We start from the raw sequence: 25,273 nt of genomic DNA, 5'->3' as shown, positions 1-25,273 counted from the left end.
CATAAATAGCCATGAATACATGAAAACAGATTTCTGAAATCCCAATGGGTTCCTTCTTTTTGGAGAACTCTCGCTGCTTACAATCAGATCAGCTTTTTTTTCTCAGTCGTATCCTGCAAGACATGAAATGTTTCTACTAACAGATCATGGAGTACTATGGAAAATATTAAATATAAACTCCGACCTTGTGTAGCCCCTCAGACTGAAGAAATCCTACACAGCATTTGCTTTTTCTCAGCTAGGTTGATTTAGATGATAAATATAAATATATTTTCATTTTCACCAATCAGCTTTAGATAAATGGTATACTTCAGAAACACACCTTAGAATTAAGTATTACAGAATGTGTAGTCCTAAAGTAGTTACAAGTTTGAAGTATAAAAAAATATGTTAACAGTTATCTTCTTCTTCTGTCGGCTGCTCCCATTAGGGATTGCCACATTGGATCATCTTGTTCCATATCTTCCTGTCCCCTGCATCTTGTTCTGTTACACCCATCACCTTCATGTCCTCTCTCCCCACATCCATAAACCTTCTCTTAGGCCTTCCTCTTCTCCTCTTCCCTGGCAGCTCTATCCTTAGCATCCTTCTCCCAATATACTCCGCATCTCTCCTCTGCACATGTCCAAACCAACACAATCTCGCCTCTCTGACTTTGTCTCCCAACCGTCCAACCTGAGCTGACCCTCTAATGTCTTCATTTCTAATCCTGTCCATCCTCATCACACCCAGTGTAAATCTTAACATCTTTAACTCTGCCATCTCCAGCTCTGTCTCCTGCTTTCTGGTCAGTGCCACCGTATCCAGCCCATGTAACATAGCTGGTCTCACTACCGTCCTGTAGATCTTCCCTTTCACTCTTCATGATACTCGTTGGTCACAAATCACTCCTGACACTCTTCTCCACCCACTCCACACTGCCTGCACTCTCTTTTTCACTTCTCTTCCACACACCCTGTTACTCTGTACTGTTGATCCCAAGTATTTAAACTCATCCACCTTCACCAACTCTACTCCCTCATCCTCACCATTCCACTAACCTCCCTCTCTTTCACGCACATGTATTCTGTGTTGTTCCTACTGACCTTCATTCCTCTCCTCTCTAGAGCATATCTCCATCTCTCCAGGGTCTCCTCAACCTGCTCCCTACTCTCGCTACAGATCACAATGTCATTAGCAAACATCATGGTCCACGGGGACTCCTGTCTAATCTCGTCTGTCAACCTGTCCATCACCATTGCAAATAAGAAAGGGCTCAGAGCCAATCCCTGGTGTAATGCCACCTCCACCTTGAATGCATCCGTCACTCCTACTGCAGAACTCACCATGGTCACACTTCCCTCATACATCTCCTGTACATCTCTTACGTACTTCTCTGCCACTCCTGACTTCCTCATACAATACCACAGCTCCTCTCTTGTCACCCTGTCATATGCTTTCTCCAGGTCCACAAAGACGCAATGCAACTCCTTCTGGCCTTCTCTAAACTTCTCAATCAACGTCCTCAGAGCAAACATCACATCTATGGTGCTCTTTCTTGGCATGAAACCATCCTGCTGCTAACTAATCATCACCTCACTTCTTAACCTTCCACTGCTCTTTCTTTCTAACTTCATGCTGTGGCTCATCAATTTTATCCCCCTGTAGTTACTGCAATCCTGCACATCCCCCTTATTCTTAAATATCAGCACCAGTACACTTCTTCTCCACTCCTCGGGCATCCTCTCACTTTCCAAGATTCCATTAAACAATCTGGTTAAAAACTCCACTGCCGTCTCTCCTAAGCATCTCCATGCTTCCACAGGTATGTCATCTGGACCAACTGCTTTTACATTCTATGTTATGAGAGAACAAAACACAAATTCAAAGTGTTATATATGACCACAGTTTCTAATCTAAAATGTGCTGATCAGAAATGCAGTCAGGATGTCCCAGTTTAACACATAGTTTCCCTTACACTCCATTGCCACCCTCTCCCTGCAGTGACATTCCCTGAGAGATCACATCTGGAACATGTTCAGATCTTGTAAATCTTTTCAAAGTCCAGACAGACAGTATCACTTTGTGGCAATGGCTCTTCAAGAAACCCAGTCAAGTACCATTAAAGAAGAGGAAATTTTAAGAGTGTAGATCGCTTCTTTTGTAGGTAAAAAAATGAGATGATGTTTAATTGAAATTAAGTGGAGTTTTACTATGTTAATTCATATCTATGGGACTACCACAAATTGAGAGCCACCTGTCTACAAGTGCAAAGCTGACTAGTGGCCTACTAAACGTGGATTGGACTTCATGCCCGACTACACTTCTGGTAAGGTGAGGTTATCCACCCATCCATCCATTATCCAACCCACTATATCCTACCTACAGGGTCACGGGGGTCTGCTGGAGCCAACACAGGGCACAAGGCAGGAAACAAACCCCGGGCAGGGTGCCAGCCCACCACAGAAGGCGAGGTTATTTTTTCATAAACTGGCTAGCATGCACACACTTACCGGCTCTCATTGATGAACTGAAGCTAAATGTGATGTTAGAGGTTAAAATTGATGGCTGGAGAGAAGAGAAAAAACTTCAGGATATGTGATTGTGTCTGCTTGATTTACACTCATATGTTTATGCATTGGATAATAGTAATACGGAAAGTCACAACTGAGGTATAGTGGGAATAATAATAATAATAATAATAATAATAATAATAATAATAACAATAATAATAATAATAATAATAATAATTGGTTAGGTCAGGTAAGATTGGGGAGCCTGCACTGGTACAGTGTATTGCCGCACCCACCACACGACGAAACACCTCGGGATTCTGGTTGGCAACACCCCAAGTCAGACACACGGTTAAGTCCCAACCACTATCCACCGCAGCCAGACGTTACCTTGGCCTGGTCGAGCCACTTGGGTCCTCAGCAATGCGGATCCTGTAAGCTGGATAACCTTTGGGGAATTGCACCACATGGCCGTAGTGCCATAACTGACGCTCGGGACTCCATGAGCAACCCAAAGTCAAACCAGTGGTACCTGGAGACACACATGAAGGAGTCCATTGTTCGTCTCAGGTCATTGGATCGCGTCCATGTCTAGCAACCATATAGCAAGACAGGAAGCACCAGGAAACTAAAGACATGAACCTTTGTTTTTTTGCAGAGATATCGGGAGTGACACTGGGATATTAAGTGTTGCTTGATAAGGGAAAAAAATAATTTAAATAATTTTAGCACAAAATGTGAAAAAAAGAAAGGGTCTGAAGACTTTCTGGAGGCATTGCATACGACACACTTGGTCAGCTCAGGTTCTCAGTGTGGGGCCACCAAGTCCGCCTGAGCACCACCTCTTCACCAACATCAAGGAGCAGACGTAGAGAAGACACAGCAGTCAGTGCCATGTTAGTCAGTTCGACCAGAATGTGGTGTTCAATCCCGGATCTTCAAGCCCTTCTCTCCCAACATGGGGCTCCAAATCCAAGATATCAAGGGACCTTAAATAAAATAGAAACAGTGGGTGATCTGATGGTGTGGTCACTGCTCACATTTGCCAGCTATTCTGTCATGTTGCTATAAACTGTCCTGTTGTGTGCTTTCTCATCAGTTGGGTGTTTATAAACTCAGAAATATCCACATGAACAGCTGGGGCGACTGCCTGCCATTTGCAGTGAAGTGCGGGTCGGCTTGTTTTGATACGAGTGAAAACACAGCAATAAATCTGTGATCAGGAAGACACCATCGTGCTGCCATGTCTATTATTGTAAGAGTGCCTGATTATCACATCACTTATCCACTGTTAGTGCAAAAGAAATCAGCAGTCCTGCTATTATAATTACTATTGCTATTATCAGTGAATCCACCTGACTTGATCATTCCTAGTTTTCAGACTCTTTCTCTGTACGTTCAACATTCGTTTGCTCAGAGGTTGATGGCTTCCTGAGCTGCACTTTTCTTCTCCACCCAAGCGGCCCGCTTCTTCTCTTCTTTCATCAACATCTTTTCACGTTAAAACTGATTAATTCCGTGTTTGTGTTTTAATTACTTAGTACGTTTTCCTTAATTTTTCAATGAAGCTGGCACTTAAGTCTTCAATCTGCCTCAAGAATGATTTAAGATATGAAGAGGTAGAGGTAGGGACGGTGAAGGGGCGAGGGAATGAGAATGGTGCCCGTACACACGTGCCACCCTGCTGGCTGCTGCAGAGAGTTGATTCTGCAATAAAATTGAAAACAGGAATAACTTTGGAGGGCAATCGTCACCCAGAAAGCGGATAGTAGACATCATGTAGTACATGTGTACTAAATTTCAGGTCAATAGGTCAAACGGTTTGCGAGTTACAGGCGATTTAAAATCCATTCAACCAACCATCCATAATCCAACCCACTATATCCTAACTACAGGGTCACTTGGGTCTGCTGGAGCCAATCCCAGCCAACACAGGGCGCAAGGCAGGAAACAAACCCCGGGCAGGGAGCCAGCCCACCGCTGCGATATAAAATCCTGGACAGACAAACCGACAACCACGGTAGCGTATTATATAAGAAGATTATTATTATTATTATTATTATTATTATTATTATTATTATTATTATTATTATTATAGGGAATCTGTTGGCAAAGAAAGATTCATTGATCTTGACTTTGCTGGCGATGCTGTAATCTTCACTGAGTCAATGGAGGCTCAGATTGGGGCTCTCGAGAGACTGAGTGAGGAGTCTAAGCGATAAAAACCAAGATCCTGGCCTTTAATGACCCCTTGGGCACGGCCATCAGCAGTGTGTCTGTCTGCAGAGAGAGTGTCGACCTCGTCGAAAGGTTTACTTACCTTGGCAGTGACATTCATGTCTCTGGTGGCTCTTCCTATGAAGTCAGTAGACCAATTGTGAGAGCCTGGGGGGTCATGAGGTTGCTGGAAAGGGGTGTGTGGTGCTCCTGATATCAATGCAAAAGGACGAAGGTCCAAGTCTTTAGAGTCCTGGTGCTTCCTGTTTGTGAGACATGGATGCTATCCAGTAGCCTGAGATGAACGCTGGACTCCTTCAGTACTTTGTCTCTTCTGAGAATCCTTGGGCTCTGCTGGTTTGGCTTTGTGTTGCTCACGGATTCTTATATGAGGCACATGACAGGCATTTCGAGAGAGCGTCAGTTACGGCACTACGGCCATGTGGTGCGATTTCCTGAGGGTTATCCGGCTCGCAGGATCCTCGTTATTGAAGACACGAGTGGCTGGACCAGGCCAAGAAGACCCCAACGTAGGGGGGGTTACAAACCTGGACCCTGAGCTTTTTCATTGCGTGGTGGGTGTGGCAACGTGCTGTACCAGTGCATGCTCCCCAACCTGACCTGACCTGACCCAAATGTAGATCTCAGCTTGTTATCCATGTAAAGCCACCGCTACGCGTGGCATCAAAACTCAATCCAGAATCTTTTCATAAGCAGGTCCTGGTTGATGGAATGAGCTGCCCACCTCCATTCGTACCTCCGAGTCCCTTAATGTGTTTTAGAAGCTTTTGCAGGCTCTCTTGTTTGATGAATTTCAGATAAAGGGATATCAGCTGTTAGCTTTTGAAAGTGTAACTCACTTGCATTCTGTTCTGAGCTCCTCACTTGTCATGATCAGTTTTATCACCTTGCATGAACAAGACTACTTTTACTCTTTTGTAAGTCACTTTGTATAAAAGTATCTGCTATGCAAATAAATGTGAAGTTATTTGTTAACAGGTGTTTCTATTGTGCCGTGTAAAATAAAACTGATTGACTGACTAAAAGTCCCCTCAATTAGATTCATGCATCTCTTTGTGCTTTGTGGTTTTGCTTATCACACTCACCTATTTCTGGACTTTTTAAAATTTTTTCTCCTCATAACAGCTATGTAGCTATGTCACTACTAGGTCTGTGGCTCATATGTTGGTTTTACCTCAGACTAAACAGCCTCTTTTTAATAAAAAACGAGAAGTGACTCATCCACTCCACAAGTCTAAGTCATACTTTGCAAAATTCACAAGGTCAAGTCGAACATACGGGATGGCGGGATGGTGAAACGACTTCCTCTGCATTTCGAGATTCCTCTTACTTTGCCTGCCATTGCCCTTTCCTTATCGATACTCGCACACTTGAGTTTCACTTCCCACTTCCAGTCCTCTTTTCTCTTATTAAGCCCTTTAAGTCATAACTTTGTGTTAGGGTCATGCGGAGTGGCTTTAGGTGACCTCCAAGGTTCAAGACGCAGCAAGTGCATGAGACCCGACGTCTATAGATACCTGCTTCAGCATTAGTTCTGCATGCATTCAATTTTAATACAGTAGGGCCAAGGGTTATCGCATCTTAAGTAGAAGGTTCTGAAGGCAACTAAAAGGGAATAGTTTTATGTTTTAAAATAAATCTCTCTATTATAAAAGAAAACCCTGAAACAAGACAAGACAAGATTATTTAAATGAGATTTTTTCAAGTCCCGCCCTCCTCTCAACCATATTTAACCACACACACGGTACTCTAACCTCTCGTTCGTGTGAATGCTTTTGACAGACACAGTTCCTGTTCTCTCAGGTCTTATAAATTTTAATGTTTTACTCACCTTAAGATCCCAAATAAGGAAGACTTATTATGTCCAAATCTTATTGAAGAATTTTATCTCGAAGGGTAATCAACCGGAGAAATTAGTGCAGCAGCACCGTGAAATAATATCGTCAAATGAATTAACGTAAAAATTGTTGATCGGCTACACGGCAAATTGGTTAAATGCGTATCAACAGACTATGCTGAAACAGTTGGTGGTGATGGTGCAGAAGATGAAAACACCAACTTACAATATACCATGGAATATCTACAAGTGTTAACAGTGTCTGGTCTTCCATTGGCCGAATTACTGTTGAAAGAAGGATGTATCGTAATGTTATTCCATAATTTATCTCTGAGTGATGGGCTATGCAGTAGGACAAGATTAGTTGTATTCAAAACTGGTCGAACAATTCTGACATGTAAAATTTTAACAGGCGAAAAGAAAGGTACTGTAGTACATCTTCAGGGGATAACATTAGACACCAAAGGAGATCTTGATATGCCATTCGTATTAAAACGTTTATAGTTTCCTGTTAGAAGAGCTTTTGCTGTGACAATTAACAAATCACAGGGACAAACATTCGAAAAGAAATGAGGAAGTCAAACGAGTTAATGCCAAAAATGTCGATAGGTCACACAACAAATTGGTTAAATGCGTATCAATAGACTCTGCTGAAACAGTTGGTGGTGATCGTGCGGAAGATGAAAACATCAGCTTACAATATCCTGTAGAATATCTACAACCGTTAACACCATCCAGTCTTCCACCGGCCGAATTACTGTAGAAAGAAGGATGTATCCAAGAAAGATAATGTAGTACGTCATCAGGGGATACCATTAGACAACAAAGGAGATCTTGATATGCCATTCGTATTAAAACGTTTACAGTTTCCTGTTAGAATAGGTTTTGCAAAGAAAATTAACAAATCACAGGGACAAACATTCGAAAAGAAATGAGGAAGTCAAACGAATTAATGCCAAAAATGTCGATCAGTCACACAACAAATTGGTTAAATGCGTATCAATAGACTATGCTGAAACAGTTGGTGGTGATCGTGCGGAAGATGAAAACACCAATTTACAATATCCCATGGAATATCTACAAGTGTTAACAGCATCTGGTCTTCCATTGGCTGAATTACTGTTGAAAGAAGGATGTATCGTAATGTTATTCCATAATTTATCTCTGAGTGATGGGCTATGCAGTAGGACAAGATTAGTTGTATTCAAAACTGGTCGAACAATTCTGACATGTAAAATTTTAACAGGCGAAAAGAAAGGTACTGTAGTACATCTTCAGGGGATAACATTAGACACCAAAGGAGATCTTGATATGCCATTCGTATTAAAACGTTTATAGTTTCCTGTTGGAAGAGCTTTTGCTGTGACAATTAACAAATCACAGGGACAAACATTCGAAAAGAAATGAGGAAGTCAAATGAATTAATGCCAAAAATGTTGATCGGACACACAGCAAATTGGTAAAATGAGTATCAATAGACTCTGCTGAAACAGTTGGTGGTGATCGTGCGGAAGATGAAAACATCAGCTTACAATATCCTGTAGAATATCTACCACTGTTAACACCATCCGGTCTTCCACTATTACTGTAGAAAGAAGGATGTATCCAAGAAAGATAATGTAGTACGTCATCAGGGGACAACATTAGACAACAAAGGAGATCTTGATATGCCATTTGTACTAAAACGTTTACAGTTTCCTGTTAGAATAGCTTTTGCAAAGAAAATTAACAAATCACAGAGACAAACTTTTGAAAAAGTCGGTTTATCTATTAGAGAGAAAGAAACGAAATTCACTCACGGGCAGTTATTCGTTGCCTTGTCACGATGAAAGTCCAAACACAGAATCAAAATTTAATGCAATTTTGAAGAAAAGTTGATTCAAAAAATTGTTTTTACTGGAGTATTACAGTAAAAGTGTAAGTTTAAAAAATATTTGCTTGTTAATTTCAAATCCAAACAGAACGAAATCACATAACGCGATGAATATCTCTAGCGCAACATGAAATATAATTTACTTTCAAATTATTATGATTTACTATTTTTTAATACAGTGAATTACTCGCTGTAATGTAAAATAGTTAGTTCTGTTATGCATATGTAACAATTCCCATTAAAATAACAATCTGTTTAAATTGTACATCCGTGACTGGCAGAAGTGGCTAAGGTGTAACGCTGTCCTGGGGGTTGGTGAGCAAAGCAAGCAGGGGGCAAAGCCACCTAGTGTTACTAATAATTAAAATAAAAATAAAAATCACATCACATAGAGGAAAATCCTAAAGCTTGGAGTCTCGAAAATCCTGTTGTATAAAAATGGTGATGAAAATAACTACTGGCCACCAAGCTTAACATGTATCATGGGCAGGGTGTTTTTAGTGATGGTCAAGGCCAGTATGGTGTACTGGCACCTCGACCACGACAACTGGTAGTGGCATCGACTTGTACATATTAAATAATTCTACAATTAATTGTGTGCTGTCCATATTTGTATATTTTTACCTATCACTGTCACTCTTTCCCGTACATACTACATTCCTCCATATTGCTTAATGGCCTAGTTAGTCCATTTCCATTAATTTGCCTAACAGATGCTTTTATCCAAAGTGACTTACAAAAGACGTGAACAAATTTGAGCCAACATTAGTCTAGAACAATATTCAGGAATAAGTATTAGGTGACAGGGTTACAAAATTGACCATTATAAGTGAAGAACTCAGAAGAAAATAAAAAGGAGTAACAATTCCTAGGATACAAAAACAGCTAGTTAAACAAATTTACCAAACATAGGGGTCTTCAAATGCTTATTAGATAGATAGATAGATAGATAGATAGATAGATAGATAGATAGATAGATAGATAGATAGATAGATAGATAGATAGATAGATAGATAGATAGATAGATAGATAGATAGATAGATAGATAGATAGATAGATACTTTATTAATCCCAAGTATTAGAAGCTTATAGAGAAGCTTTCACAGTTGACATGATAACGAAACACTTGGACATCAGCGCAGTGGTCAAACCCATTCATAGATCTACCATTTTTCTATTAAAGGGTCACAGGAGTCTGGAGTCTACTGTGGAATCAGTGGTTTCAAAGCACAAACCAGTTCTGGTTGGGACACTGGATCATCAGGTCACACACTCACATGGAGATGACATACATTTACAAATGGAGCCCACATACATCTCTGAGATGCAGGAGGAAACATATGGCAGGTACCAGCCCTGAATGTAATACCAGACTTCCACAGGGCACACTATTGGATAACTCATACCAGACTAACCTAAAACGGCAGATTTTGGGATGTGGTAGGAATCTGATGTCCATGTAATATGGCAAGAACGGGAAAACACACAGAAGGAATGCAGGTCAGCATCCAAACTCACATCACTAGAACTATGAGACAGCAGGACAAATAAAGTCCAATTAGAAGGATAGAATGACCAATCCATCCATCTTCTTAACCAGTTTATTCAGGGTAGGGGTAGCTGGAGCTTCTCCCAGCAATCATCAGGCATTGGTTATTATTATTTAAATGCTATCCCTGCTTAATGATTCCATGATGGTGTCACCGTGCCACCGTTGTAGTTTATGTTGCGGTACTGTCAACTGTCAAAGTGTGGACCAATGAGAGCCTTGTTACTGACAAGCACTGCCTCCACAGATCTCTTCATATGATTGGTTGGCCCTCCATTCACACACATACTGTATTTTAATTCATGGCTGTTACGACGATGACAATCAGCCATTGACACTCAAAGCAAAGAATGAATTAGGAAGACTGCTTTCGATGAAAACATGGAAAAAGTTTGGAATATTCATTAAAACTCGGCCCAGGCATCCTATTACTAGTACATATATATGCAGCCATTTTTGTAAAGCACAGCGCCATTGGAACTGGGCGTGCTACTGTTACCACATACTGGAAAGACTGGAATAAAGTCTGAGAAACACAGAGGTGAAACAAGTAGTATTGAAGTATTTGGCAGCTACCTTTATATATAATACGCTACCGTGGCTGTTTGTTTGTCTGTCCAGGATTTTAAATCACCTGTCGCTCGCAAACCGTTTGAACTATTGACCTGAAATTTGGTACCCGTATACTATCTGTGTCTACTATTCACTTTTGGGATGATGATCAGGGCCCACAATTTACCGCGGCAAGAAATGGTAAATTCCGCTGCATGTTTTTTTAAATTCCGCATCGTACCGCGGCACGGCAAATGCAGTTCCAGAACTCCAGAAGACTAATTCGTAACCCAAGCAAAACAAAACCCAATTTTTCTTATTCTTAATCCTTAATAATAATCAATCATAATTCGTAATACTAATCAAATAGGTATATCAAAGCGTTCACATCTGCACATTTTAATCCACAAATTTGCTTTAGGCAAACGATGCTGAAACATATGTAGGCATAATATTATTCTCAACAAACTTTCGAATAATGTTTCTAAAGTTATTGTTTATTTATTATCGAAGAAATCGACACTGTAAACTCATAGGTTTTCTTGTGACAGAGAATATCACAGTGGTGACAACACCGATCCCTATTTTGAGAACGAACGTTCCACATCAACAGAAGAGATCGGCAACGCAATGTAAACTTTAGCAAGAGTCGCTAATCGAGGCAGTCTGTCCTCTAAGGCACGCAAAAAGGAAGTGATATCAGTTGGAATTACTTCACGAGATGCTATGTCCAGATAAGCTTGCCATTCATCTGCTGCAGCCATCATTGTTGGCACTGATTGTGTATGATCAGCAAAATTCTTCGATAAGAGTGGTAGCCGTCGTGGATCAAATATTCTCACAGATCTGAATAGGTCTATTGCTGGCTGTTTGGTTCCCACAAAATATTCTTCAAGTTTAGCAGCAGCGTTGTGTTTTGCATCTTCACAGCTGCTGGTTGCAATTGGAAATCCGGATGATTTCATGCAAGACAGTAAGTCAGAAACTTTGTTGTAGACATCGACAGCCATGAATGACTGTGCCTCAAAAGAAGTCAGAGTGTTCATAATTGGCTGGCAGTGAACAGATACAAATTCAAGTTCAGCTCTCAGCTTGTTAAGTACTTTGCAGCAACACCGACAGCTTCTTTAACTGGACTGTAGCTCCACTGTGTTCAATTTCAGTAGCAATGAACAAGATATTAATGAGATGATGCAATAGGCTAAAGAAAGAACTTAAAGAAGTAATCAAAACTAATCATACTAATATCAATATGCCTCAAATGGTGAGATTTCATTCAGATTTGGTATTTTCCACAGCAGGTTATTTCTGCAGCATGGCGTTTTACCGCTGTAAAACCCTAAATTCCGCGGCGTGGCATTAAATTCCGCGAGCCACGGTAAATCGTGGGCCCTAATGATGATCGACCTCAACCACAACGGTTCCCCATGAATAACACAGACATGCTGATTAAACTTTAGCACTTTAAACCACACATGTGCTTTAGGAATAACACAGTCAGTTACTCAGCACTTCAAGAGAGTTACTTATTATCAGCACAAACAACATACAATGTTTTAATGATATCTCAGACCTAAAAATTACTTTTGGTCTACAAGAATACATTTAAACATACAAAGACTCAGCACTCTTGACTATAAGCCATTTATCAGCCAAGAATACCTGCTTTATCTCCTGTTCTCTACTATTGGGTGGAGCTCTCACTCGCAGCCTTAATAAACCTTGCAGCACAGTGGTAATGGTAAATCTCCAGCTGCAAAAGGTGCTCAAAGAAATCTAACTTATTACTTCAATCACTCTAGATATTAAACCATATCATAGAAAGTTAAAAGCAGCATGGTATTTGTTACAAGAATAATAATAATACCACTGGAACAAAGAATAATAGAAAATAGTTACTGATAGAAATGTCTGGGTATATATAGTCTTTAGAAAAAGTCAGAGTGTTCATAATTGGCTGGCAGTGAACAGATACAAATTCAAGTTCAGCTCTCAGCTCGTTAAGTTTATCAGTACTTTGCAGCAACACCGATAGCTTCATTAACTTGATTGTAGCTCCACTGTGTTCGATTTCAGTAGCAACGAACAAGATATTAATGAGATGATGCAATAGGCTAAAAAAAAGAACTTAAAGAAGTAATCAAAACTAATCATAATAATATCAATATGCCTCAAATGGTGAGATTTCATTCAGATTTGGTATTTTCTGCAGCAGTTAGGTTAATTCCGTGGTGTGGTGTTTTACCGCTGCAAAACCCTAAATTCCGTGGCGTTAAATTGTAAATCGTGGGCCCTAATGATGATTGACCTCCAAGGTTATTCCTCTTTTTATTTTAATTTTATTTTATTGTAGAATCAACTTTCAGCAGTGGCCAGCAGGGCGGCACATGTGTACAGGCACCGTTCTCATTCCCTCCCACCTTCGCCATCACTTCCTCTACCTCTTCGTATCTTAAGTCATTCTTGAGGCAGATTGAAGACTTAAGTGCCAGGTTAAGTGAAAAATTAAGGTAAATGTACTAAGTAATTGCAACGCAAACACTGACTTTATCAGTTTTAACATGAAAAGATGCCGACGAGCGAAGAGAAGTGGGCCGCTAGGGTGGAGAACAAAAGAGCTGCTCTGGAAGCAGCAAGCACATCAACCTCTATGCAAACGAATGGTAAACTTGCAGAGAATGTGGAGGAAAACTAGAAATGCTCAAGTCAAGTGGATTCACTGCACGTGCCGTTACTGGTTGTATAATATTAGTGATCTTTTTTTTTTGTTTGTTTGTTTGTTTTTTCATTTTTGAGCTTCCTACACACCCCAAAAATAGAATATCTCACAAAATAATTTTTCCCATAAAAACATAAAATCCAGGGCTGAAAGGGTTAAGTAATGATTGCTTGAGGGACTGCATAACTTTTTTGTAGAATACAGAGCTTGTTATAAACTTGATATTCTTTGATTTCAGAAATTGTGCATTTGTAATTTTAAGCTGTCAAGCAGGCACAATATTATATTTAGTATGGAACACTTGGTGTGTGCAGGTGGCACAGTGGCAGTGCCGCAGTAAGGAGATCACAAGTTCACGTCCCTGGTGCTCCCTGTGTGGAGTCTGCAAAGCTCTTTGAGTGGTAAGTAAAGTGCTATATTAATGTAAAGAAATTATTATTTTCAAATTTTAAACGTTATTTTTCACCAAATAAACAAAAAATAGAGCACTAGAACATACATACCTTCACAGTACCTCCCACTTGATCCAAACATGATGCATGTGTAACACCACCAATTTGTTTGCAAAAAAAAAGCACTGATAATGAGTAAAGAAAAAGATGGGGCAGCACATGACAAGATAAAGTATTCCAGCTCATCATTAAACAGATAACTACATTTTTGAGAGATACGTACAAAAGGCAAAACAAAGTAAAATATAAATGAAGTGACTGAAACCCACAAATCAAAGAAATCAAAAAACCAAGACAAGACAGGAAGGTCGATTAGCAGAGCGAGAGTTCCTTTTTGTGTTTAAAGGATTTATCTGCAGATCAGAAAAAGCTTGTTGCAGCCACACTGACCTTTTAATACCGTCAGGACTATGACTCTGAAGACTACTCTCCTAGATACGGGAACACGATTATAACGACGGTTATGCAAAATGATATATCATACAAATAAAACAGTTCGACATTAAAATTCAGACCTGATCGCCACAAGAACAAGAGTGCCAGTGAGCAGTCCGCCTGGGTTCAGACAGGGGAAGTTGTGTTAAATTAATTTGGTGGAATTATAGGAGGAAGAAACCAATGCAGATGATCCAGTGAAGCACATATGAGATTACTGATTTGGGCATTCAGAAAGCTTTAAGTAAGAGAATCTTGGGGTCAAACTAAAAGAAGTACTACTGTATGGTATAATGAAAAGTCACTATGTTGGTCTGAGGACCTCATGGGGGTAAGGGTGCTGAGGTAGGTGCGATCTGACTGGAGATGACTGGAGAAGCAGTGGACATTGTCGGGAATAACGTGGTTAACATCCCAATTCAGTGTCACATGGAACGTGGGTAAAGTACCCTTGGAATGGTTGCCTCCCTATTTAAGGAAGGTGACAAGAGGGTTTTTGTTCCAACTACAAAGGGATCTCCCCCCTCAGACTCCCAGGTAAGATAAAGGCAAGGGTGCTGTAGGGAAGACTCCATCAGATGGTTGAGGCAATGATACAAGAGGAGTCCTGGCAGTGGAACAGCAGATCATCTCTTCCCTCTGGCACAATTAGTGAAGGGATCATGGGAGTATGTGTTTTGTACATGTGTTTAATTGATTTGAAAAAATGCATTTGACTGCATCCCTCGGCATGTGTGGTTGGAGGTGCAGTCTGAGTATGGGGTAAGAGGGACTCTCTTGTGAGCTCTTAATTCCCCATATTAGCTTAATGAGAATTCTGTCCGAATAGTTTGAATTTTTTCACTGTGATTTTCAGACGCTGTCAAGTCTTTTTTTTTTTGTCACTGCTTCTGGTGTATTTCATGGACAGGATATCAAGGAACAGCAAACTATGTGAGGGTATCAGGTTGGGGAGGTAAGGGGTAGAATCATTAGCTTCTGCTGATAATGTTGTCCTCTTTACCTCACCTGACTATAAACTTTGGGACACACTTAAACGATTGAGCAAAAAGTGTGACGTGGCTGGGATGAGGAAAAGATTGGAAAAGTGTGGATTCCTGTCTCCATGTGAGGGATGGACAACTTCCCTTAGTGGAGGATTTCAAGTATCTCGTGATCCTGTTCACAAGTGACAAAAGAGGGAACATGAGATCGACAAGCTAATGGGAGTAGTAGAAGCTGTTTTATGGATGCTGTAGCAGTCCATGGTGATGAAGAGGGAGCTGAGTCTAAAGACAAAGCTCTCAGTTTGTCCCTGTCTTCACCTGTGGTCAATGAGTTGTGGGTAATGACTGAAACAATGAGAATGTGAGTGAAGGTGGCAAAAATTAGGGTTCATGATGGGGATGTTGGTATGAGACTCAGTGTCAGAAATCTCACCATGGCATGCTGTGCAATGATGGTGCAATCCCTCAGTGGAGCATCCATGTTCATTTGACCTTGGCTTCAACTAGACTAATGGCAGAACACTATGTCTTAAATGTAGTTCATCTGTTGTCTTGAACAAAATATAATGGAAATATAAACCAAAATGTACAGATGTTGTAGCCCACAACACACCTCTATTTAGATTAATGACAATAACAAACAACACAAAACATTAATTTACTAAAGCTTAGTTGAGCTTTCTGTTCTCAGATAGAAGAAGGTACACAACTTATGGATTATATCTCTTGGCTTAGATAGATCTTTTTCTTTCATATAGAAAAAGCCACATAACTTATGAATTAGGATCTTTCAGTTCATATTTTTAAGATGGCTACATTCTTTAACTAGTTATTAAGCTTCTCATGTTTACATGGTGGTGTTCATTTCTTGCAGATATACTGGTTTATTACTCTCAACACTCTCAACAGTTCTTTATGTGCGTGTGTGTGTGAGATGCTGCTATGGAGAATTTTGGATGAAGCAGCTAGAACATATCATTCACAAGGTTATTACCTTTCAGAAACAGTTACAGCAGTTCTACAATACATTAGCTATTAAGTTTAATTAATAGTTCTGAGAATGCTTCATTCCTTTCCTGGTCAGCCTTCTCCATACACGTGAAAGAATCTTCAGTGTAGTTTCTTGCTTTTGTTTCAAGAGCTCATCTCCTTCTTCTCCTAGATTACACCTTCTGGTTGAGGGTGGTACTGCAGCTCCTTTCAAAGTTTTTACACATGCAGTCTCCTTGGTTGCAAGCGATATTACATGTTCTGAGCAACTGTTGATAAGTCCATCGCTGTTTTTAGCAAGACAAAAGCGTGGCCTCTTGTATATGGTCTTCCACTGCTCGGGCATTTTCTATCTTAACAAGGTTTAGACTGATGGCACTCCTGGTCCAACTCCTGTTATGGACGGATCACTTTTGTCTGTGCAACCCCAGTTACTCTTTGGAGTAGAAGGAATTGCCTTAACCTTTGTATAAGAATTTGGGTTCTCTGTTTTGGGCTGCAGAAATTACTGGACAGGTTGAGTAGTGAGCTGATAGAGAGAAGCAATGAGTTAGGGTTTTACATGGGTTTTGCCGTTGGCTTCTTGGGTGCACATAAGCCCATCCTTTTAGATTGACCATTGGTGCAAAGTTCTGTCCATCAGTGTTACTCACCCTTTATTGATGGTTCTTTTTTTGAACTGGAGTGTCCAGCTTGTGCCTTCAAGAGTCATCCCTGAGCGTTACATGGTCCAGTATCGATCATCTCATCAGATAAGGTGTGGAGTCTGCTTTCTGCAGAGATGAGACTTTTTACCTGTCATTAAGAGTCTCTGGTTCTGGACTTGTGTTCTAGCCATAGCAAAATGTGGATAATGTCAGTCTGTCCTACGTCTGATTGACTAGTACTCGGGCGAACTGCTGTATGAAAACTTGTATGTAAGTGTAGAGTTATTTTTGAACTGAGAAATGTATCCCATAACGCACAGCATTCCCTGTAATTAGATCAAGCCTGTGTTGAATCACATTCGTGCCTCAAGCGAACGGCTCCAGGGTTCACTGGGTACCACACCAAGACCACCAATCCTACCAATCCTAAACTACGATTTATGGTTAGCGGTAAAGTGTTGTTGAAAGATCAGGTAGATTTTTGGTTAAGACTTTACCACAATGCTGGGCCATGTTTTTTCACTTGACCCTTCTCTCAAATCTTTTTATTTCTCTTTTGAGATAGAACAGAAGGAAGAAGTGAGGGATGAAGAAAGAGAATTATGAAAAAGAAGTTTTCAGTCATGGATACGAGGATTAACAAATAGCTTGTGGATTTGGAAAAAGAAATGAAAAGGGAGCCATATTGTTTCAGAAGTAGCACGGAGCTTTGGGTGGGGTGTGCATGAGCACCCACATCTGGAAAGCAGGGTAGCATGCGAGTGGGGTCTACATATGCAGGGGGCGCCAATGAGAATTACATTTTCTCAAAATCCTATTTGCATTATATAATTGTCTCACCAGATCTAGTCCCAAAAACATAATAAGCTTCACTCAGTCATTTTCAGTCAGGTCCATAAGTATTTGGAGAGTGACACCATTTTCATAATATTGGCTCTGTGCACCACCACAATTAATTTGAAACAAAGCAATCGAGATGTGATTGAAGTGTAGACTTTCAGCTTTAGTTTAAAGAGTTTAACATAAATATTGTGTGAGCCATTTAGGAAAGACAGCCATTTTTATACACGGTCCCCCTATTGTCAGGACCTCAAAAGTATTTGGAGATTTGACTGACAAGCTGTTCTATAGCCAGGTGTGTCCACGTGCAACCTGAACTGTCCAGCTTAGTGATGGGACTTGAAAGTCATCACAACTAATGAAACAAAGACCAACTGTTGTTTGTAACTGCAGATTTGAACTTTACGACGCTCTTGAGTCTGCCTTAACTTGTGCCTTTTCACTGCGGTTTTCTGTCTGATCAGCAAGACTAAATACGTCACACACATTCATTAAAGATATTAGCCAGAATGTGGAAAGTCAGGGTGTGTAATAAACGTGTCTTCAAAAATTATATTGGCGACTTACAGGGAGACAGCGACAGGCACGCGCCAATTGCAGGCATCAACCAGGCATGTGTGAGGGAGAGCGCAGACAAAGGGGAGGCGAGGCTCATCGCTGCCGCACCTAGCGTTTCTCCCCTGTATTCCAATTCAGCAACTTTGACTATAAAAATGATCAAAAATAACTGGAATCATACAGAAAACAAATTTATAGCACAGACCAGTGGACACATCTATATATATATAATTGACCAAGTCGCCCAAACATGGGAAGCACGATGATGGGGTACACACGACGGAGCCCCGTCCTCCAACTCTAACCCTCCTCCCATGCCCGCCCTCGCTTTCGAGGCATGCGCACTGCCTGCTCATGTGCCCGCACCCAACACCTCACCAAACACATTTACACGCTGCATACAGCGATTCCCATCCGCGACAAACATGCTTCTTCTTAGATGGTCCTGCAGGAACAGGGAAAGCCTTTGTCTACAAAACCCTGAGTCATACCATCAGAGCTAGGGGACACATTCCTACAACCGTGGCATCTACAGGAATAGCTGCAACATTGTTACTGGGTGAATGTACTGCACATTCTGTTTTTAAAATACAGTGGAACCTTGGTTTACGAGTAACTTGGTTTACGAGTGTTTTGCAAGACGAGCAAAATTTTTTAATAAATTTTGACTTGACAAACGAGCGATGTCTTGTAATACGAGCAGTATGGATACACTTTGTCTGCTTAGAGTCATGTGATCAGAGCTGAGCTGATGGTTCTTCTCTCTCACGCGCACGCGTCTCTCTCTCTCTCTCTCCTTATCTCTCTTGCTCGCACGCTCGCCTCTCTCTCTCTCTCTCCTTATCTCTCTTGCTCACACAGCATGTCTCTCTCTCTCTCCTTATCTCGCTCGCTCGCACTCGCCTCTCTCTCTCTCTTTCTCCTTATCTCTCTTGCTCACGCACAGCGCGTCTCTCTCTTCTCTCTCTCTTCTTATCTCTCTCACTCCTTATCTCGCTCGCTCACACTCGCCTCTCTCTCTCTCTTTCTCCTTATCTCTCTTGCTCGCACACAGCGCGTCTCTCTCTCTCTCTTCTCTTGAGGGCAATTGTTTCCTATTCTCCGTCTGAGTCTGTGTGCCTCACTCATATAGTCAACATCCGTACAAGCGTATACTGTTTATTACAGCATTGTGACTGTGTGTGTGCTGTGAAGTGCGAGTCCAATCTTGCGCCCCAAAACACGAAGCTGAGTCTCAGTACTTTAACAACACCAGCCGCCTTCAGCTTGAAACAGCAACAGCGCTGTTAGTTATTGTAGCGGGATCTTTATAATGTTCCTTGTATCACCCATTGATGGCAGGTGCTTATAGCATGTCTGCGATCTTTTTGGATGCGCTTATATGGCGAACTGCTACAGCGCTAGGAGACTGCGATTGCTTTGGGACGCTCTTCCGCGTGTCGTCCCGTTGGGTGGAATCCCACATGAGTTTAGAAACTCACTCACACCAGCCATGATTCTTTTTAAAGGTTAATTTGTTTAATGTATTTTTGCTTTATATTTTGTATTAATCATTTTTATATGAATAGGTTTGGGTTGTGGAACGAATCATTTGAGTTTCCATTATTTCTTCTGGGGAAATTTGCTTTTATATACGAGTGCTTTGGATTGCGAGCACGTTTCTGGAACGAATTATGCTCGCAAACCGAGGTTCCACTGTACTGTTGAAGCTGACTACTACTTCCACATGCAACATCAAACCTACCTTGCCACACACTCAACATCTTCTGCAATCCAAATTGATAATATGGGACGAGGTGCCAATGACACATGCATATGCATTCCAGGCAGTTGACAGGTTATTACGTGACCTCACGGGTATCACGCAGCTATTTGGAGGGAAAACAATACTATTGGGTGGAGATTTCCGACAAATACTCCCTGTCATTATGTGTGGCTCCCGAGCACTTACTGTCGCCAGTTGCATTAACAAGCAACCTTTGTGGCGTCACATGCATGTTCTTACACTGACGACAAATATGAGAGCTCTTCCTCACGAACAACATTTCGCAAAATGGCTCCTCGATGTTTGAGATGGGAAAAACGGAACAGCTGTAACATTACCTTCACAGTGTTTTCCTTTTAATTCTGATCCCGTTCAACAACTATATGGTGACATCGACTTCTCAACTGTCACTCCGGAACAACTCAGTACGCGAGCTATATTAAGCGTCACCAACAAAGACTCGCTACACCTTAATGAACAAGTGCTGAAACATATTTCTAACTTTCACCAGCGTTGACTCCATTGTCACAGACGATCCCGCAGATCAACTTTCATTCCCCGAAGAATTTCTTAACAGTCCTACTCCCACTGACATGCGTCCGCATAAACTCAAAATTAAAATTGGTTCAGTCGTCATGCTTCTTAGAAACCTCATACCAGCAAAAGGTCTCTGTAATGGCACTAGACTGACTGTTACCAGCATTCACCGCAATGTACTGGAGTATAAAACTATCGCAGCTCCTACCTCACAAACTGTCCTTATTCCCCGGATTTCCCTGACTCCATCAGATTGAAATTTGCCTTTTACTTTTACACGCAGACAATTTTCTGTTAGACTAGCCTTTGCAATGACAATTAATAAGGCACAGGGCCAGACTTTCAAAAAGATATGCCTGTATCTGCCAAAACCAGTTTTCAGTCACAGACAATTGTATGTCGCTCTCTCCAGAGTTCCATCTTTTCATTCACACTCCATTTGGACAACTGTGTCTTTCAGGAAGTGTTCAGTCATCAATGAATAATTATGCAGCATATGCTAGTTTATTTTATTTTATCATTATTAGTTGACTTTTCATGATGACAGGTCCGCACGTCCATGATTTTAGAGGCCATAGAAGTCAGGACAGTTTGCATTATTGGATTTCATTCTGTAATAATAAAAATTACAGGAGGTTGTGTAGGTGGTTGTTACACACCTGAGTTGTCTGATTTGTCATTTTAAACTGTGGAGCAGAGGGATAAATGAAGGAAAACTGCATCTTAGTCTCAAACATTATCGGGGTGCTATGGCTCTTTTCTAGATACTCAATGTATATATTCCTTTAGTATCCATTTTAATGTTACATAATGGCAATCTTTAACAAAAAGAAAAAAGCGTACCTTAGGGTGAGGTACAATTGTTGCACAATCTCTGGTTAAAGTAAATTTAATTATTCATTTCATTATTTATTCCTTAAGGGCAAAGAACCTTGTCAAATTGTTTTGGCTTACTGTAAAAACCATAAAAGGATCCAGCAGAGAAACTGTCAGCAGCAGTGCACACATCGCTGACTTTGACACGGATTTTAGAGAGAGCTGCGAGACAGACGGTTCAACAGAGACAAGTTCCTAAAACGGGACATCAAGAACACAAGCATCAAAGCCAAAATCAAAGACTAAAAATTCTAATTCTAATTCCATTTAGGAAAAAAAAAAAGGTTCCGTTACCCTCAAGCTCGGATGAGGAAATGATAAGTCGGACAACCATTTAAGCCACGGAGTCGTCACCTGAAGGTTTCCTGTGCCAACCCTAAAGATAAAAGTTCAAAACTGTGGCGATTCTTTCTGAGATGACGTGGCTTAATAAAGTATTTGATAGCCGTTTCAAAAATCAGAATTGTGGTCTGACATTCAAACTCCCTCTCAAATATGCACAACCTCAAACAGGTCCAAAATGTCCCCAAAATGGAGGCAACACCTGCCACCATATTGGTTATGAAAAGACTGAAACATCAACACAAGCTCTAATGCCAATGTCAATGACAGCACTGACTGATATTTTCTCTAATGATAATCACCACTGTGGCGTCTTCTCTGTGACTTTACTGTGCCTCTCTAAAGTCAAATGTCTTTGGATTTCTGCTCATTCACTTTCTCTTTGTTCTTCCTCACAGATCACCTATGGCAGGCCTGAAAACGGCAGGATTCACCAGCCAGCCTTGCAGCAGCTTTTTGGGCAATGTGACATTTAACCCGGCCTGCTCAAATGTCAACATCAACAGCAGCCAGAATGTCCTGCCCCCTGATGCACTGCGGGTGGCACAGATCGTAGTGGCCGTCATCATATTTGCCATCGGCCTACCTTTCAATGGGCTGGTCATTTGGGTGCTGGGCTTCCGACGCTCTGGAAGGAACAGCTTTGCAGCGTACGTCCTGAACCTCGCCATCGCCGACCTCGTGCTGGTGATGCGGATACCGCTGGCAATCGGATACTTGGTAGCCTACTATCAGTGGACGTTTGGGGAGCTCACCTGCAAGCTCATCATGTTCCTGCGAGTGCTGGGTCTGTTTGCCGGAGCCTTCCTTCTGTCAGCCATTAGCATGGAGCGCTGCTTGTGCCTTCTTCACCCGGTGTGGTACCGTCTAAGGCGGCCCCCATGGGTCGTCCCCGTCACTTGTGTCCTCCTCTGGAGTCTCGCCTTGGGCCTTAGCATCCCATACCTACTATCCAGTCAGGTTTGCTCCCTGAGAAACAGAAGTCAGTGCTTCGAAAGCCTGCTCCCGCAGCCAGGGCTCTACATCACCGAGACGGTGCTGGGATTCCTGCTTCCTTTGCTGCTCTTCATCTCCTGCAATTTGGTAATCCTGCTCAAAGCGAAACGTGACACGTCTCCCAAGTACGCCAAGCTGTTCAAAGTGCTCACCCTCACCATTGTGGTTTTTCTCATTTGCTGGGTCCCTTACCACATCTGTCGCTTTCTCAAGTCCCTCTACAGTAGCTGCCCAAATAGCAAAATATATGCAGAGGCCACCAAAGGGGTCTACTACTCGCTCTACCTCGTGTTCGTCAAGAGCAGCCTCAACCCTGCTCTCTACGTCTTCGCTGGCAAGGACTTGCGGAAATCTGTCAAAGCTTCCCTGATGTCAGTCATCGAAGGGATCTTCAGCGATGAACCCTCAGACAGTAGGCTCAGGCGGTCGCTCAGAGGGCAGGAGTCTCTGGTCTGATGAGGACCCTTTGTGTGGCGTACAATCAAGACATCCGTCTGCCTTATGTGATTTTTTGGGGAGAGTTGGCCATCAGGACGGGAAAATTCACTCCTTCTGTCAATGTGTGTTCTGCCAGTTTTTCTTATTGTCTTGCTTCTAAAACTGAAAAAGTCCTCCTAAACACTGGCCTTGTTGATCTGAGCTCCAGAACAGTCAGAAGAAGAACGGACATTTAACCCTTTAGGGAAAAGATGCAGTGTATAGAGTCGTCCAATCGATCTTACCGGCTGAAAACAGACTTGAGGAAAAGCATGTTGTGTATGCGATAAGGCCGCTAGTGACCCAACTAGTGACCCAGTCAGGCTCTTTGGATTGGTAAGGAGGTAAACTAAAATGTTTGCTTATCAAGGACATAATGGCACCCATTCTGTTACAACAATCAGATTACATATCTAAGGATTTTGGTATTGGGATCACCCACCATATGAACTATCACCAAAACAAAAGAAGAAAAAACAGCATAGAGGTACCACAACTGCAGGTATGGAACCCCTGGAATGACCAGCTGTACCATTTTCATCATTTGTAAGTCTGCACGATTGACAAAAGGAGGTCCTTTGTGAAATTGACCGCGTCCTATCAACTCTCTAGTGTCCACTTTCACCAAATCTCGAATGAAGCAGAAGACATGGGATAATCCTGCAACTCAAATCTCGTTGGAATGAAGTGACGTTTTCGGGATCGTTGATTGGTTAGAAGACATGACGCAATATAGAGGTGTTGCAGACTTGATTAAAGTAACACTTTTAAGTGCTCATCGAGGACTCTTTCGATTACATCGATGGACTGTTCTTCAGAGAAAGGTGCCATCTCTCTAGTTTTTCAAACGTTTGCTTGCTTCGAGTTCCTTTTTCTGGAATGTACTCTCACAAACAAAGCATAACTAATCGGTAAAACGGAGATCCTAACCGTGAATACCATAGAGACTATGGCACACCGTAAAAAATGCGGAGAGATATTACAGTATCAAAACTCAATAAACATTTATTTCTAAATCCACATGGGGAATGATTCGCAGATAATAAAATGGTACGAGTAAAATCCAGAGGCAAGTGAACTTGCGACAAAGACAAAACGAAATGGGAACAATGAAATTTCTACCTTAAATCATCACGATGCAGCCCCGAAATCCAGAGATTAATAACTTGATGATAACGCGCAACAAATTAGTAGCATGAAAATCCAGAGGTAAGTGACCTGGTGACCATTAACACCAAAATCTGGAGATCAAGGGAGATCCAGAAGATCATGGTGGAATTCACTTTTGCAGTTTCGATTACTTGTGGGAGATTTCTTCTATCAAAAAGATTATAAAGTGGCAAGTTCTGCTTCAATGGCTGGCCACTCACTGCCCAGGTCCATATTGAATTGGGTCCACAGAGATGCGGTTATTAAAACAGAAGAAATTCACATCCTCAGCATTTAGACAGTAAAGACTTGGGTCCTCATGTATAACACCGTGCTTAGAACTCACAATTAAACATGGAGTACGGACAAAAGTGGAAACTTTACGGCAAGTTTAGTTTTTATACATCGCAATGTGAGCGTGGAAATGGACGTACGCAACATTTTTGTGCATACGAACCGAATATACATGAGGTCCCTGGTAACAAATGAGAGCTGCAATTTATTTTCTTTGGCAACACGGCAATGGACTTTGAAGGCCCTTTAAACCGCCAAAGTGCCAACTGAACCGAAAATCTGCAATTTAGTGACGTCACCAGTTGACGTGTTAAAAAAATTGAATAGCTAAACAGCTTGGGGATATTATTTACTTCACAATGTACTAAAAATAAATATTTTGATGACAGCATTGTCTGATTTGTTTAATTGAAAGTGTAGCACAAGTGGGCATCTCAACAAACCAGAACAACGCTCAAAATTATGAACTGTCTGCTTTTTTAATAAGCAAAAGTCACATGATAGGGATGAACTGTACTGTGAGTATCAAACAGACAGTCCGTGGCTAAGCTAGCACAGAATGCAGTCCCCCAACTGTCTGATGGGATGGCTTCCCCACTTTCCCACTTCCCTCCATTGCAATTCTACTACATTCCTTGATACAAAAATCTCACCTGTTTTGGCTTTCCT

At 41.4% G+C, this 25,273-nt stretch overlaps 1 protein-coding gene across 1 annotated transcript in view; it reads left to right on the top strand.

The window, feature by feature from the left end:
• Positions 1-24,747, top strand: part of LOC120515019 (C3a anaphylatoxin chemotactic receptor) — a 55,246-nt gene extending 30,499 nt beyond the window's left edge. The window contains exon 2 of the mRNA XM_039735713.1: positions 22,087-24,747. Within this exon, the coding sequence (XP_039591647.1) occupies positions 22,094-23,140 (1,047 nt within the window). The 5' untranslated portion in view covers positions 22,087-22,093 and the 3' untranslated portion in view covers positions 23,141-24,747. The remainder of the gene's footprint in view (positions 1-22,086) is intronic.
• The last annotated feature ends 526 nt before the right edge of the window (positions 24,748-25,273 follow it).

The sequence above is a fragment of the Polypterus senegalus genome, chromosome 1 (assembly GCF_016835505.1).
Source record: "Polypterus senegalus isolate Bchr_013 chromosome 1, ASM1683550v1, whole genome shotgun sequence".
NCBI lineage: Eukaryota > Metazoa > Chordata > Cladistia > Polypteriformes > Polypteridae > Polypterus > Polypterus senegalus.
The sequence above is the reverse complement of the archived record's forward strand: the minus strand, read 5'-3'. Positions and strand labels throughout refer to the sequence as shown.